The sequence below is a fragment of the Rana temporaria genome, chromosome 3, assembly GCF_905171775.1.
Source record: "Rana temporaria chromosome 3, aRanTem1.1, whole genome shotgun sequence".
In the NCBI taxonomy this organism is placed as follows: domain Eukaryota; kingdom Metazoa; phylum Chordata; class Amphibia; order Anura; family Ranidae; genus Rana; species Rana temporaria.
In genome coordinates, this window is record NC_053491.1 from 330,630,227 (window position 1) to 330,647,223 (window position 16,997).

The window sequence follows — 16,997 nt, forward strand, 5'->3', positions numbered from 1 at the left end:
AACATTGTTCCGTTCAAAAAAACGACTCCTCTCTCCTACTAGTAATTGGTGGTATTTTTGCTGGTCAGGTATACAGATAATAACGAGAGAGAGATGATTTAAATTTGTAGACTTTGGGTAAACCTGACCGCACGTTATTATTACAAATTGAAGAGGCTTATTCCTAGATCAACAGGAAAAAAATATAGTTCTAGGGTCCTCTCTTAAAAAAAAACAAGAACAAAACACAAAAAAAACAAACAAATAAATAGAAAAATTAAAACTGACAACAAAAAAACTGATAAAAATGAGAAATGAGAAAAATTGATTAAAAATTACTAAAAATTGAAATAAAACTGAGCGAGAAAAAAATGAATAAAAAAAATGAATAAAAAATTAAAAAAAATGTATAAAAATTAAATGTAAAAATTGTAATGGATAAAAAATGAATACAAAATAAAAAATAGAAATAAAAATTACTAAAAAAATTACATGAACATGATAAAAATTTAAACTAGGAGTATAAAAAAACGGTACGTTTGTACTGGTCTGGATTTGGACAGGCTTCTTCGGAAATTTGTTTCTGAGTTAGTGACTTTTCTGTTCCTTGAGAGAAGATACCTCGTTGAGGTGCACATTCTCATAGTTTTGGCGTTCATTCTCCTGATAGTAATGCACATCATTACTTGCATCAGGGAAAGCAATACAGCTACACAGATTAGGACAACGACAGGGTGGAGCAAAATGTTTAGGAACGCTGACGCGTTAGGACTATACCCAAATATACTTTCCCACCAGGAAATCTTAGCGTCTTCCTCTAAAGCGTGGGATACTTGGATCAACTTATTTTGATCATGGGTGAGTCGTATAGTGGCTTGTTTCTCAGCATCTTTCAGCACATTTAATATTTCATCCTGTTGTCCAAAATCTACCAGCCAAGCCTTTAACTCAGCCCCAAATCCCAGAGGAAGTTTCTGTAGATGTATGGGGGTGTCAGGTTTGATATCAAGCCTTTTCTCTGGGGTAATAGGGGTACGTCCTTGTGTCCCGGCTATATCTATTCCCAGGACCGGGGAAGATGTACAGTAGACTCCCTGAGGTAATGTACCCCGTTGAGTACAGTTCAACCCGTAGGCCGAATATAGAGCATCATTGGACATTTGATACCAGCACCAATACCCTTGCCCCAAGTATTTTACATAAGGTTGGGACAATTCCTCGGCATCCATGAGACATGACCCTTCTTTGTGCCAGCATTGTTGTCTCATGATCCTATCCTGTTTCCCTTGACACAATACCACCCCTTCCTTCCTCCAGCACCCATCCGTATCAATCATTTGAGGTTGTTTGGACTCATAAACCATCAGATCATGATGGACTCGGGGGTGTAACACGGTAGCCCGCTATCTGTCCGGTGAACTTCTGTTTCATTATCTCAGACAATGAGGCAGTAGCATCAATATGAGCATGTTGTAGATTTTCAAGAATATGATTCACCTCTAGCTGCCCCTCAACCCCTTCCCCAACCTGCTGTGCCAACCTACCTAGCTTGTTTATGAGTACCTCTAAATCCCTTGAGACGGGCCTTTTTATTCACACCTTGCACAAACTGTTGGCACCATTTAAATCCTGTTGCCCGAAGTTTAACTACCTAACTTTTAATTCCTCCCCGAATCCCAACGGAAGTTTCAATAAGTGTAAAGGGGATGTCAGGTTTGCTATAAAACCTTTCTTCAGGGCAACTCGGGGTGCAACCCGGGGTTCCGTCTATATCCATCCCAAGGACAAGAGAATAGGTACAATAGACTCCCCGAGGTAGCGTGCCCAGCTTGGTACAGTTCAACCTAGTGCTGATAACCGTGCATCATTAGACATGTGATACCATCATTCGGTATTGAGTCCCACAGCACATATACCATTGAAACAATGACAAAACCCACAAAAACTCCATCCCTGTGACTTGATTTCAGTGACCATGCCCCACTACCACCAGGTAGGTCCAAGGAACACCCTAGTTCCATGACTAACACCCCATCGGTATCCTCTAGGACAAAGAAACAAAACCCGCCTATGTCCTAAATTATACCTAGGTGTTTCCTCCCCCGTAATGATCTTCCCATCCAGAACCCACAGTGAAATACCTTCCCAACCTTCCTCCTTCACTACCGGGTATTGACCTGGAATGCAAAAGACATCGTGGTCACACTTCTGACAGGGGGAAATATCAACCTGCTCTCAGCTTCCGTGCCCTCTGATCACATGTGGGTCACTTAGCCCCAAATGCACCAAGATAGAATCCCCAGTCAGTAAGCTCATTGATGCCAACCTATCTACAGACCGAGTCTGCACTTCCGTATATGGGATCATACAGCACCTCATTTCTCACCATCCAAACCAGTACAGCCCATCCCGGCATTTGACTACCATTTTGGATTAGTGTACGCGACGAGTTTTGTCAAAGTCTTACTGAATGGTGATGCTAACTCCTCAGGCTACCGCCCATCATACAGAGATTTGGACACTCAGCATGATCCTGGTCAATAACTCCGCCTGCCCCTGCATGTACGCCAGAGCCAATGACATATTTTTGTTCTATACCCTTTCATACTCTCTTCCAACCTCTTAACATGGTCGATAAAATCGTGAGCCATATTGAACTGGGTTTTCATGTAACTTTGTTGCATGTTGTCACAATTGTCACCAATCTCTCTGAGCAACAAAGCCGTGCTTATTGTCTGAAGCCATGGCTGCGGGTCTGTTCCTCAGGAGACCGCTGTCCACTCTATTACTAACACCCATCCCAGCTCCTATTCCCCCTATATAGTGCTGAATACCCCCCTCCTCTGTTGGGTTACTCCCCAGAAAGAAGCGTCCTGCGTGAACCTTATGCTGTGTCTGCACATCTCTGGGAGAAAGCCACTGGTCACTTAACAATCACTTGATTCAGCGTATACTCAGCACATACAGGGTAATAGTCTTATCAACCACTCTGTACCCTGTTAGCCCGCGTGTATTCCCTTTATTTGACAGGGCATGTTCCTGTATGTAGTTACTGTCATTACTTGTGCAGGGATTCAACCTCTCAGGTGAGACATCAACTAGGTGTACCTCTCCCATGTCCAGTAAGCGAAAGCTTCTTTATAGGACTGATAAGCATGAGACACTGCCTCTACGAGGAAGTTTTCACCCTATTGATGTATCACCTGGCACCCTCTAGTTTGGCCAATAGACACCCTATTATGCATAGGTGTCAGTCTCCTGGGTACCTGCACCACATACCTTTATGTCATACTAGTCACCCATTCCAACATTTCTTTCAATTCCTGTCTGGACTCACAACCCTCGGAACAGGATGGACTCCAGGGTGTAACCCAGTAGAGTCTGATAGGATAGTACCTAACCTAACTGTGATATATGCCCAAAGTTCCGTCCATGCCCTTATGGATGAGAATAGAACGAGTTGGATTTTCCTAACCCTTCCCTGATATGTAGCCCAGGGCCTCCCAATGTGTTCCTGATTATCTCCAGCTCTATGGTGATTACGGTACCCAATGACCCATCTCTCACTCCCAAGACAGTCGCATGTATGAAGAGGTATATGTCGTTCGGTTACAAGGTTTTTTATTAATGTGACTGGGACAGGTTTTTTTTGTCAACAGCGTGACCCAGTGTTAAAGTTCACCAAACAAAAGGCTTTTGAACCTACGTTAGCATAAGGATGTTATCTCAATGGGGGGGTGGAATCTGATAGGAATTGTCCCTCATTGAATTAAGAGAATTTCCTGCAACCTCCTGTATGAAGACCACATTTAGTTGAACTGTGTTATTTAGATAATAATACCAGGTGTGTGTGTATATTAAGAGAGGTTACTTTCATCTTCTGTCTGATTAAGGAACACAATAGGTCTCCCTGTGTTAATTGAACATGTCCAATGATGTCCTTGTGAGATACTAAGTGTGGGAAATATGTGAGTGGGTGATCACAAGGGAAGTTGGTAGGTGTCAAGAGGAGGTTACCGGTTGGGGGTCATTACTGAAAAGACTCATAGAGGCAACCAATCGAATCCTCGGGAACTTGAGGGAAAAGGTGTAGTCTGAAGGGTATAAAGCCAGTCAAGTCAGCTTGACAGTGTCCAGTGTATGATGCCTTGACCAAGCAGAGTGAAGCATGATGAAGGAGCTGACCTAAAAGTCTGGTGATGTAATCTCTCTCTGTCTCTCTCTCTCTCTCTCTCTCTCTCTCTCTCCCTCTGTCTCTCTCTCTCTCTCTCTCTCTCTCTCCCTCTGTCTCTCTCTCTCTCTCTCTCTCTCTCTCTCTCTGTCTGTCTCTCTGTCTCTGTCTCTCTCTCTGTCTCTCTCTCTCTCTCTCTCCCTCTGTCTCTCTCTCTCTCTCTCTCTCTCTCTCCCTCTCTCTCTCTCTCTCTCTCTCTCTCCCTCTGTCTCTCTGTCTCTCTCTACCACTTAGTATTACTTATTGTTGAATTCTCTATAGCCATAAATGTATGTTGTATCAGCATTCAGCAATATCCTCTCTGTTTTAACAAGTGATATCCTTTATGTTATAGTTGTAAATATTAGAGTAATACAAGTTTCTTCTCTGTATCAATAAATGTAATACTTTTCTCTTTTTCGCAGCGCTATTCTTTGTTTTAATTTTTATATAGACAAAAAGATTTTTATAGCTTATCTTAATTATTCACGTGCGATATTAATATTTCTCTGATTATTGATTATGTACGTGCGTTATTAATTTTTCTATGACACGGTTTAGTAATTATGCATATAAGCGTATCATTTTTTTTTTTTTGGTGGGGGAGTGGATCTTGGGTGAGAGTTCCCACACTTTTTTCCCCAGGACTTGACCCCTGGACCACAGTGAGTAACTGAAGAAAGTACCAGAACAATATTCTCACTGAACGGGCACGGTGTAGAATCGGGGAAACTTCAGGTGGTGATCAAGTCAGGGACCCAACCAGGGGAGGTGACGCTTGCAGAGCAGCCTTGCGTGTCAAGCCAGGGACCGAGCCGGTCAGCAGGGTTGAAGCTTGTGGAGTATCTGGAGTGCCAAGCTAGGGACCCAGCCAGGAAGCGGGGGTGATGGTTGAGGGAGAGACCACTGCAAAGATTGAAGGAGCTCAAGGGTAGGGTGACCAGACATCCCCGGTTTCCAGGGACAGTCCCCAGATTGAGGACATTGTCCCCGGACCAAGTCTGTCCCCAGTTTTGTCCTCAGATGGGATTTGAACAGGGGCTGGGGCAATTTCAAATACAGTCAGTGCAGAATTAAAAAAAAAAAATCTGAATTACACCCCCCGCTCCGCCACTCCTACTAGCTTAGGGGGGTGAATTTTTTTCCATCATCTGTGCCCCTTTTTGTTGATCATGTGCTGGTTTGGGTGCATGCCCATTCAACTCCGCTCGCATGTTTTTCTGCCTTGGCTCAAGTCCCGGCCAGCCGCCTGCCTGCTTATCTCCTTGCCTTCCCTGGCAGAGTGACCTTCCTCTGCTTCCCACCCAGTAGGGGGCCGGAGAGAGAGAATTGACAGGCTGTGAGGCGGGCAGCACAGAGTCGCTGATTGTCGCCATTACTAGTAAAAAAAAAAAAATGTGTCCCCGGATTTCATTTTAAAAATCTGGTCAAAGCAGTTGTAGTGAAGCTGAAGTAACTGTTACGCTTGTGTTAGGAACTTTTAACCACTTCATTACTGGGCACTTAAACCCCCTTCATGCCCAGACCAATTTTCAGCTTTCAGGCCTGACGCATTTTGAATGACAATTGCGCGGTCATACAACACTGTACCCAAATTAAATTTTTATAGTTTTTTTCCCACAAATAGAGATTTCTTTTGGTGGTATTTGATCACCTCTGCGGTTTTTATTTTTTGCGTTATATACAAAAAAAGACAGACATTTTTTTTTTTATATTTTTTTCCTTGGTTTAGGCCAAAACGTATTCTTCTACATATTTTTGTTAAAAAAAAAATCGCAATAAGCGTATATTGATTGGTTTGCGCAAAAGTTATAGCGCCTACAAAATAGGGGATAGATTTATGATTTATTTTTTACTAGTAATGGCGGCGATTTTTTTTTTTGTCAGGCCTGCGATATAGCGGCGGACATATTGGACACTTTTGACACAATTTTGGGACCATTCACATTTATACAGCGATCAGTGCTATAAAAATGCACTAATTACTGAATAAATGTGACTGGCAGGGAAGGGGTTAACACTAGGGGGCGAGGAAGGGGTTAAATGTATTCCCTGGGTGTGTTCTAACTGTGTGTGTGGAGGGGACTGACTGGGGGAGGTGACCGATGCTGTGTCCCTATGTACAAGGGACACAGATCGGTCTCCCCTCTCCCTGACAGGATGTGAAGCTCTGTGTTTACACACAGAGCTCCACGTCCCTGCTGTCACCGCCGATCGTGGGTACCTGGCGGACATCGCGGCTGCCAGGCACGCGCGTCGGCTTCCCAGCGATGCGCCGGGCACAGTGTTTCCCCGCTGCGCTCCCCCAGTGGTGGGCACAGGGAATGTAAACAACAGGACGTCCAGGGACGTCCACCCGGCACTTGAGAGCCGCGCTGTGGACGTCTTTCGTCTACAGCGCGGGTCTCAAGTGGTTAAAGACTGTTGCCATAAGAGACAGCATTCCTGCATGTGCAGATGTGGTCGCCTTGCTGGGGCCTTTCCCTGCATAGCTGTCCTATTGAAGTCTCGGTGTCTGCCAATTGAATCTACAACTACTTAAGGGTGTCCTGGCCCAACCCCCCCCCCCCCCCCCAAAAAAAAAACTACAAAAAGTACTGTTAAAAGAATAAAACCTCTTTTGCATCCAGGTAGTGTCTGGTGCCTACTGACTTTGCACCCACTATGCCTCACAACCCGCTACATATTGAAGGTAGGGTGACCAGGTGTCCCGGTCTGCCTGGGATCGTCCCGTAATGTACATATTTGTCCCGGACACCTTCATTGCGGGACAATACAGTGTCCTGCAATGAAACTGACAGTCTGGGAACAGGGGCGGACCAAGCCGCCATAGCGTTGGCTCTGACTCCACCTCTTCCACCTACTCCTGATCACTGGTTGCTATAGCCGGTTGGCGTCTGGCAACCAGTGATGTCATTGCCCATGTTCACTTCCTCCTCCTCCGCGCTAGTGCTGCTGGGGAATCATGCTGGTTCTCTCACCTCCGCTTCAGTCCAGTGACTGGCTTGCTGCTTGGCTGTGGGGTGTTTCTGTTCCCACAGCTGCGAGGCATCTCTCCCTCTCACTTCCTCCCCCCTCCTGCCCACCTCACACTAACACACGGACTGAAGTCCCCCCCCCCTTCTCCTTGGCTCGGATGTCACAGGAGGAGAATAGACACACAGCACTCAACAGGAGGACGGGACAAGCTGATCTGAGGTTAGTACACAAAATATTAATGCTTGGCACTTGCGGGAGAAGGAGACACAGAGACAGGGGGCAAGTTGTCAAAAAATAATACTTGCAGTGATTTTGGGGAGAAGAGCATGTTGTATGTGCTAGGGGGCACTTTTTCTCTCCCCTTCCAAAGTGTGCCCCCTAGCACATACAGCATGCTCTTATCCCCAAAATCACTGCCAGTATTCTTCTTTGACAACTTGCCCCCTTCCCCATCTTCAAAGACAAACTGGAAACTTTGCTAGACATTCAGGGCAATTGCTCCAGGTGCCAGCGCCCCCCTGTCAGGCAAGTCAGTGAAGCCAAGTGCCTGACCTTTTTTCAGAAATGGGCTCCAAGACTCAGGGCCGGTTTACACCACAAATCACATAGGAACATGCTCTGTGTTCCTTTGCGATTCACATGCCTTCCAGGTGCTGTGCGATTTCAGCCCTTTCATTTGAATGGGCTGAAACCATGGCGGTCTGCACCAAGAGCTGTGCATGCGCTACTTTACAAAACGCACAGCAACTGGATCGCATGGTACTGCTGATTATACATTCTGGTGCAGGCAAACACTGCATTTGCTACCTGCATTTGGGTAGTCATTAATCCCTTGGCACCAGCCACACACAAATATGTGGCTTCTCTGTGCCTGGGCCTTGGCACAGAGAGGTCACATATTTGAATGAATTGCGATCAGTAGCGCTGTTCCCGAGTGTAATGCCTCGGCTGTGTGTGTTGCTTTAGGTACACAGCTTAACATCAAGTATAAACCAAGTCCCAATGAAAGACGCGCTGGTTGTTGAACTGATGCAATCTTTACTGAGATATAATGAACAGGAATGTGTACAATAGTATGATGATATGGGATGAGATGTGATGTGATTTGATATGATTTGATTTGATATGATATGGTAAAACTGTGAAACAAACATAGAAAACAAATGTAAGCATGGCTATTCAAGCAACATACATTATACATAGCTAATACAAAAGATAGGCCTAACATGTGCTTGCCTACTACTCTGAAACACACATTATCTATCTGCAATGTCTAGCATCCCTCTACACAAGCTGAACTAGCAAAACCCCTTTACTCACAGGCTTTGGTGTTCGTCAGGTTTGCAAATTGTGATAGCTTTAAGATGTCTTGTGGATCTGGTCACTACAGTAGCTAGAGCTGGAATGAAACAGGAAATGTCCCAGCAAGCCTTAGACATACAGAGAAGACCCGCCTCTAGGCATCAAGAAAATGGAGGGTCTTAAAGAAACAGACACTGCTGAGTGCCAAGCATGTAATATACATTGCAAAGGCAGCACACTCCCCACCTGGCATACCTTTTGTTATGCCACTAACCTTTGGACAGAAGTAAAACTACTTCGGAAATTGGCCTAGCATACACCTTGGGAATGCCCTGTCTAACAATTCTAACTTCAACCTTTCTAACTCTAGCATCACTACTAGGATCAGTCCCCACAATGAGTCCAATAGGCCATTCGTTCCTGTGGGCCTGAGTGTCTTTTAATAAGACAATGTCTCCAACTTGTAAGTTGGGTTTGTCATCTTGCCATTTCTTGCGTGGCTGGAGTGTCACCAGGTATTCCTGTCTCCACCTCTTCCAGAAAATGTCCGCAAGACTTTGAACTTGTCTCCATTGCTTGGTGTACAAGTCCTTGAGGTCAAAGTCTCCTGAGGGAGCTGTCACTGGTTCCATCTTCTGGGTCAGCAGCATTGCGGGTGTCAAGACTGACGGCATCTCCGGATCTGTAGACACTGGAACCAAAGGTCTGGCGTTCATAATGGCCATGACTTCAGCCATTAGTGTAGTCAAAGCTTCATGAGTGAGGCGAGTAGACCCAACCTTCAGGAGCATGGCATCCAGAATACGACGAGCTACTCCAATCATCCTCTCCCAGGCTCCTCCCATATGCGATGCGTGTGGAGGATTAAAAGTCCAAGTGCATCCTTGATCTTGAAGATAGGAACCTGTTTCAGAGTCTGTAGAGATGATCTTCAACTCCTTGCAGGCCCCAATAAAGTTTGTGCCACGGTCTGAACGAATCAATTTCGCTGGTCCTCTGATAGAGAAGAATCTTCTCAAGGCATTGATGAAACTTGAAGTGGATAAAGATTCAATCACTTCAATATGAACTGCTCTAGTACTCAGACAGGAGAACAGAACAGCCCAACGTTTACTTTCGGCACTGCCTCCTCTGGTCTTGCGAGAAGAGATGTTCCATGGTCCAAAAACGTCTAGACCTACGTGAGTGAACGGAGGATCTGAAGCAAGTCTGTCTGCAGGTAAGTTTGACATCTTCTGAACCTCAAGTTTCCCTCTAATCTTCTTACAGGTAACGCATTTGCTGATCACGCTGGAGACTAGTCTCTTACCTCCTATGATCCACAATCCTGCTGACCGTACTGCTCCTTCAGTGAAGTGTCGTCCTTGATGTGCAACTTGCTCATGATAGTGTCTTACCAGAAGAAGAGCGATGTGATGATTCTTAGGTATGATGAAGGGATGTCTCTCTTGAATAGTCATATCTGCTGCCGACAAACGACCTCCAATTCTTAGTACTCCGTTTTCGTCGAGGATAGGGTTCAACTTCTTGAGCGAACTGAGTCGAGAAATCTCTTCCTTTTTCAGAAGGCTTTGAATTTCTTCTTTAAAGACTTCCTGCTGGATGCATTTGATGATCGCGACCTTAGCTTGTTCAAGATGGTCGTTGCTACGCTGATCAGTATTAGTAGCTCTGCAGGAGTATCTAGCTAGACAGATAAGTTTTCCGATTGCACGGGTTAAAGACTTCCAACTGGAAAACCTTTCAAATCTATGGGCGCCCAGACTGTCTCTGGTAACTAAAGTCTTACAAACTGCAACTTGAGGTCTTACCTCTTTGTCTTGATCTGGTTCTATGAGCTGAAAGGTCTCTACCTGAGTAGTCTCTTTGGTTTCTGGCTTACCAAGAAACGATGGACCTACGAACCAGTTAGTTTGCTTGAGTACAGCGGCTGACACCAATCTTGTCCCATGATCAGCTGGGTTCTTGTCTGTGCTGATGTGATGCCACTGATCTGGACTTGTAGACTTTCTGATACGTGTCACTCTGTTGGTCACGTATGTGTAAAATCTTTTTGAAGCGTTGTGAATATATCCTAACACAATCTTGCTGTCTGTATAAAAGTTCACTGCATGGATCTCAATGTCCAGTTCAGTAGTAATCATGTCTGCCATCTCTACCGCTAAGACAGCAGCACAAAGTTCTAGACGTGAGACAGTGTGAGCAGGTCTGGGAGCTAGTTTAGATTTTCCCATGATGAACCCAACATGGCTTTGTCCCTCAGTGTCTATTACCCTAAGGTAAGTTACAGCTGCAATAGCCATAGTGGAAGCGTCAGAGAATACGCATAATTCTCTCCTCTTTGTAGCAGACAAGGAAACAAATACGTACGGTCTTGGAATGTTGAGTTGTTCAAGCTCTAACAATGAGTCTTTCCACAACTTCCACTGCATTTGCTTCTCTTCAGGAAGAAGTACGTCCCAGTCAATTTGTTCTTGCTCAGTAGTGATCTGTCTCAAAAGAGCTTTGCCTTGCATGATGATGGGTGCTACGAATCCCAGGGGGTCATAAAGACTGTTGACTGTAGATAGGACGCCTCTTTTTGTGAATGGTTTCTCTTCTCTGGAGACCCTGAAGGTGAAACTGTCAGTCTTTAGGTCCCAACTAAGCCCAAGACTTCTTTGCAAGGGTGGTGATTCTGTTCCTAGATCTAAGTCTTTGAGGTCTTTAGCACGGTCTTCCATTGGAAATGCTTCCATGACTCTGTAGCTGTTGGAAGCTACCTTGTTTAATCTTATGTTGGATTCTGCCAACATTTCTTTTGTACTTTTCAGGACGTTAATAGCTTCTTCGTTGCTGGAGAAAGAAGCAAGTCCATCGTCCACGTAGAAGTTCTTCATGACGAACTGTTTGGCTTCTTGACCATGTCTTTCACCTTGCTGTGCTGCTCGTTTCAGATTGTAGATAGCTACAGCTGGGGAAGGGCTGTTTCCAAACACATGTACCTTCATCCTGTACGCTGTGATGTCTTTGTTAAAGTCATTGTCTGCATACCACAGGAACCTTAAGTAGTCTCTGTGATCTTCTCGAACGAAGAAACAGTAGAACATCTGTTGTACATCTAAAAGAAAAAAAGAAAAAAGCAGTGCAGCGCTAATGAGTGATAATGTGCTCATAAAAATTAATAATAAACAAAAAAGTCATTCCGGGATAAACTGAAAATTTAGCCAGAAAAAAACTTTAGATTTGCAGATGGATATATGAAGAAAAAAGTCTTGAAAAGCCACGAAACAAAGTTCATATGACTCTATCCAGTAATTCTCCTTGTGAAAGAAAAGTGGATTGTGCAGACAATGTGAAAGACTCCTGATTGATGTGAGGTAAGCTGTCACCAATACACCCGTGAAGAAGGATAAGATTGCCTGCTTACCAGATGAAAAGACTGTTTTGCATCAGTCTAATAGGGCCTGTGGGAAGTCTGGTCTCCCAATACCTTAGCCGTCAAGATAACTGCGGTATAGCTCAGCATACAATCCGAAGAGTCATAAACCAAAAAAAAAAGAAGAAGAAGGACCTCTCATAGCGTATAACGTTTGAAAATAGAAGAGGGTTTAATAAAAAGTTGCACTTACAATTAGGCAATGTAAATACAGCATGGATAGCAAATCGTCTCCGATCTCTTGTTCCGATGCTTCTCGCTACTCGGTCAGGAAAACACAACCGGCGTTCAGGACGGAACGCGATGACGTCACGGCACCCTACGATCGTTTCGTCGCTAATGGACTTCAACGGGGGAGTAAGCTTACTCCCCCGTTGAAGTCCATTAGCGACGAAACGATCGTAGGGTGCCGTGACGTCATCGCGTTCCGTCCTGAACGCCGGTTGTGTTTTCCTGACCGAGTAGCGAGAAGCATCGGAACAAGAGATCGGAGACGATTTGCTATCCATGCTGTATTTACATTGCCTAATTGTAAGTGCAACTTTTTATTAAACCCTCTTCTATTTTCAAACGTTATACGCTATGAGAGGTCCTTCTTCTTCTTTTTTTTTTGGTTTATGACTCTTCGGATTGTATGCTGAGCTATACCGCAGTTATCTTGACGGCTAAGGTATTGGGAGACCAGACTTCCCACAGGCCCTATTAGACTGATGCAAAACAGTCTTTTCATCTGGTAAGCAGGCAATCTTATCCTTCTTCACGGGTGTATTGGTGACAGCTTACCTCACATCAATCAGGAGTCTTTCACATTGTCTGCACAATCCACTTTTCTTTCACAAGGAGAATTACTGGATAGAGTCATATGAACTTTGTTTCGTGGCTTTTCAAGACTTTTTTCTTCATATATCCATCTGCAAATCTAAAGTTTTTTTCTGGCTAAATTTTCAGTTTATCCCGGAATGACTTTTTTGTTTATTATTAATTTTTATGAGCACATTATCACTCATTAGCGCTGCACTGCTTTTTTCTTTTTTATGTTACCAAGTTGTTGTACACAATTTAGTGCTAGCAGCTATTTACATTTATATTTCAATATTTAATTTAGCGCAGCGTCAACCTTTTGGTTTTTCTTTATTTCTGTTGTACATCTGCTGTTACTGCTACGAGTTCTTTTCTGAACCTGATGAGTACTCCAAGGAGTGTGTTGTTCAGGTCAGGTCCGCTGAGAAGGACGTCATTTAATGAGATGCCTTCGTGCTTCGCACTAGAGTCAAATACTACACGTATCTGACCTGGTTTCTGAGGATGATACACCCCAAATATTGGTAAGTACCAGTGTTCTTGGTTTTCTTGTAGTGGTGGTGCCCTTTCTGCCTGCTTGTTGTCAAAAATCTTTTGCATGAAGGCTTGGAAGTGTTTCTTCATATTTGGCTTTCTTTGTAGAGTGCGCTGCAACAAACTGAAGCGTTTCTCTGCTTGTACCCTGTTGTCAGGAAGGCGATGGCGTGGTGACTGGAAGGGTAGAGGGGCTACCCAGCTGCCTGACTTGTCTCTGTAGACTTCTCTGTCCATGATCTCAAGGAAGAGGGTATCTTCCACCGAGGGTGCTGGCTTGTCGTCGTCTCGTGTTCTTTCAAACACCTTACAACCCAGTTTATCTGTATTTCCAGTTGAGGCTAAGTCTTCCATGCACCTCTGTATACTTCGATGATGTTTTGGGTTATCTAATCTCTCTTTAATGTGTAGACTGTTGGTACATGGGCAAAGACAAGATGTACGACCATTCTGCAACAGATGTGTTCTGTAGACATTTACCTTTGCTGGTTTGTGCAGTCCGTCTAGACATACTTCTCCAACGATGACCCATCCGAGATCAAGGCGTTGTGCAAATGGTGCATTGTGTGGCCCATTGTACTGTTCTCTGACTTTGTGCACTCTGAGAATATCTCTCCCGAGTAGAAGGGTAATTGCAGCATCTGGATCTAGTGCTGGTATTTGGTCTGCTATTCGCACCAGATGTGGGTGATGACGAGCAACTTCAGGTGTGGGAATCTCTGACCTGTCGTCTGGTATCTCATCACATTCTATGAGGGTAGGAAGAGTCACCTTTGTCTTTCCATCTAATGACTCGATGATGTAGTTATTTGCTCTTCTCCCTATTGTCTCTACAACTCCAGAACAAGTCTTCAAGGTGTATGGAGTTGGACTTCCTTTGTCACCGAAGAGGTCAAAGAATTCTGTTTTTGCCAGAGATCTGTTACTCTGTTCATCCAAGACTGTGTACATTTTGATTGCCTTCTCTCTGAAACCTGCTGGATACACCTTGACTAAGCATATCTTGGAGCATGATCTTGAGCGGCCCTGCTCTGTACAGATCTCAGTGCACTTTGAGGTTACTGCTGGCATTGTACTCTCGCCTTGCTCCCCACCATGGTCTTCTTGAGTTGCCGGAACTTCTTGTTTCCATGGTGGTGGTCCCGGGTGCAGTGTTGACAAGTGTTTGTCACTGTTACACTCTGCGCATTGTATTGTTTTTGTACAGTCTTTTGCAAGATGCTGAATTGAAGCGCAGCATTTGAAACAAATGCGATTGTCTTTAAGATAAGCTTTGCGCTCTTCTAATGTCTTACTTCTGAAACTGCGACATTTTCTTAGTGGATGAGGCTTGTTGTGGATAGGACATATTTTGTCTGGCTCCTCAACTTTCTTCCTTGTGTTGTCTTCCTGATTGGCTGCAGATTCAGGCGGAACTTCTGTCTTCCTTACAGAAACTGTTGCTCTGCGTTCTTTGTAAAGCCCTGGAGGTTTCTGCTCTACCTTTGGGAAGCTTGCCGTTCTCTTGTTCAGGAAAGCAAAGCTTGGGTCATTGCGTATTTCAGCTTGGTCTTCTATGAATTCAGCGAAGAAGGCGAACGGTGGAAATGCAACTCGATGATCTTTCTTGTATCTTGAAGCTTGAGCTACCCACCTTTCTTGCAAGTTGTAAGGAAGTTTCTCGATTATGGGCTCAACTCCACGTGCTGTATCCAGATATGAGAGACCTGGCAGATATCCACTAGACTTAGCGGCTTCTATTTCTAAGAGTAGGTCTCCCAAACCTCTCAGCTTTTGGTAATCCTTACTTGTTATTCTTGGATAGTTTTCTATCCTTTTCAGCAGAGCATCCTCGATCACTTCAGGTGATCCATAGCATTGTTCTAGTCTCCGCCACACCATTGCAAGTCCTGCTGCTGCGTCATGAACATGTACTGATCTGATCCTTTGGGCTTGCTCAGTGGACTCTGGTCCTAGCCATCTGACGAGCTGGTCAAACTTTTCTTTCTCTGTCAGATTTAAGTCTTGGGTACCACTCAGGAAAGATGACTTCCAGGCCCAGTAGTTTTCTGGACGGTCATCGAATTTCATGAGACCAGCGCCTACTATCTCATGGTGCATCAGGAATTTTGCCACTTCTATAGCACTTGTTGCGTCTGGCGAATACATCTCGGGTGTAAACTCAGGGTATGGCTGCTGCTGGTAAGGCTGATGAGGCGCTTGACTGAATCCACTTTGTTTAGGTGGTTGTTCTCGTCTGTTGTAAGTCTTTCTGCTATAGTCCAGACTTGTATTTGCTTGAGGAGGGAGTACGCGAGCATCCGTTTGCACTCTTGGAGGGTTGGCAGATTGGTCTCCGAGCATGCGACCACTTGACTTCCCACTCTGGGATCCTGATTCAGCCTTGCAATGTTGCGTAGTATCAAAGTTGCTTATTGCTAGTGGAGTCAATGAAGACCTAGGTGCGTCGTTGGACTGCTGGTCGGTGTACATGGTTGCTTGTGACTGTACGTACTCACGGGTGCGCTGGATTGCGCTGTGGGATGACGTCTGGTTTTCTATGCCATCGTACTGAGCTTCGGCAGCCCTTGTGAAAACTTCTGCCTCGGCTAAAGCTGCTGCAGCGTTTTTCTGCTGTTTGAGTAAGTGTAAAGATGCTTCCACTTCTGCTTTCTTTTTGAGTGCTTCAGATTCACTCTTTGCTTTTTCTCTCATCAATTCAGCTTCTTGCTCCGCATAAGAAGCCATGGCGCAAGCTGCCTCTGCTTTTGCTCTTGCCTTAGTCGCTTTGTCGCTAGCCGATGACAGACTGGTGATGCTTGAATGTCTAGAACTAGTACGCTTAGATCTTGCTGAATCTGCGCTAGCTGAAGTCAGATTTGTTTGACTAGATGCTCTAGACAATGTTGTGCATCTAGACTTGATTCTTGGCAAGCTGTGTGTGTCATCCTCCTTATAGGAGCATTGAGGGTTAACTGTCAGAGTGTTGTTCTCTGTGTTCTGCATCTTGATTTAGCTGGCAGAGTGGATAATGATGATGACTGGACACAGGCAGTATCAGTGTTGTAGTGAGTGAGAGAAATTAGTTTCACTTTAGCTTCACTCCACGTGGCTGAAAGGAGTTAATAGTTCTTTTACTGCTGAGGACGATTCAAAGCTGTTTAACTGCTTCTGACAACGATTTAAAGCCTTTTTACTGTAATGCCTCGGCTGTGTGTGTTGCTTTAGGTACACAGCTTAACATCAAGTATAAACCAAGTCCCAATGAAAGACGCGCTGGTTGTTGAACTGATGCAATCTTTACTGAGATATAATGAACAGGAATGTGTACAATAGTATGATGATATGGGATGAGATGTGATGTGATTTGATATGATTTGATTTGATATGATATGGTAAAACTGTGAAACAAACATAGAAAACAAATGTAAGCATGGCTATTCAAGCAACATACATTATACATAGCTAATACAAAAGATAGGCCTAACATGTGCTTGCCTACTACTCTGAAACACACATTATCTATCTGCAATGTCTAGCATCCCTCTACACAAGCTGAACTAGCAAAACCCCTTTACTCACAGGCTTTGGTGTTCGTCAGGTTTGCAAATTGTGATAGCTTTAAGATGTCTTGTGGATCTGGTCACTACAGTAGCTAGAGCTGGAATGAAACAGGAAATGTCCCAGCAAGTCTTAGACATACAGAGAAGACCCGCCTCTAGGCATCAAGAAAATGGAGGGTCTTAAAGAAACAGACACTGCTGAGTGCCAAGCATGTAATATACATTGCAAAGG

General features: G+C 44.4%; 1 protein-coding gene across 1 annotated transcript; it reads right to left on the reverse strand.

Annotated features, from left to right (window-relative positions):
• Positions 1-8,185: 8,185 nt before the first annotated feature.
• Positions 8,186-16,208, reverse strand: LOC120930485. The gene is made up of 2 exons (XM_040341664.1): positions 13,037-16,208; positions 8,186-11,570 (listed from the first exon to the last, which is right to left on the reverse strand). The coding sequence occupies exons 1-2, from the start codon at positions 16,206-16,208 to the stop codon at positions 8,740-8,742; spliced, it is 6,003 nt and encodes a 2,000-aa protein (XP_040197598.1). The 3' UTR covers positions 8,186-8,739.
• Between the last annotated feature and the right edge of the window lie 789 nt (positions 16,209-16,997).

What these genes read in the sequence shown, in the direction of transcription:
- LOC120930485 (XM_040341664.1), bottom strand. Translation starts at nt 16,208, where the DNA reads ATGCAGAACACAGAGAACAACACTCTGACAGTTAACCCTCAATGCTCC. An exon ending in ACTCGTAGCAGTAACAGCAG is followed by an intron (nt 11,571 to 13,036) that starts ATGTACAACAGA and finishes TTTTTCTTTTAG; the next exon opens with ATGTACAACAGATGTTCTAC.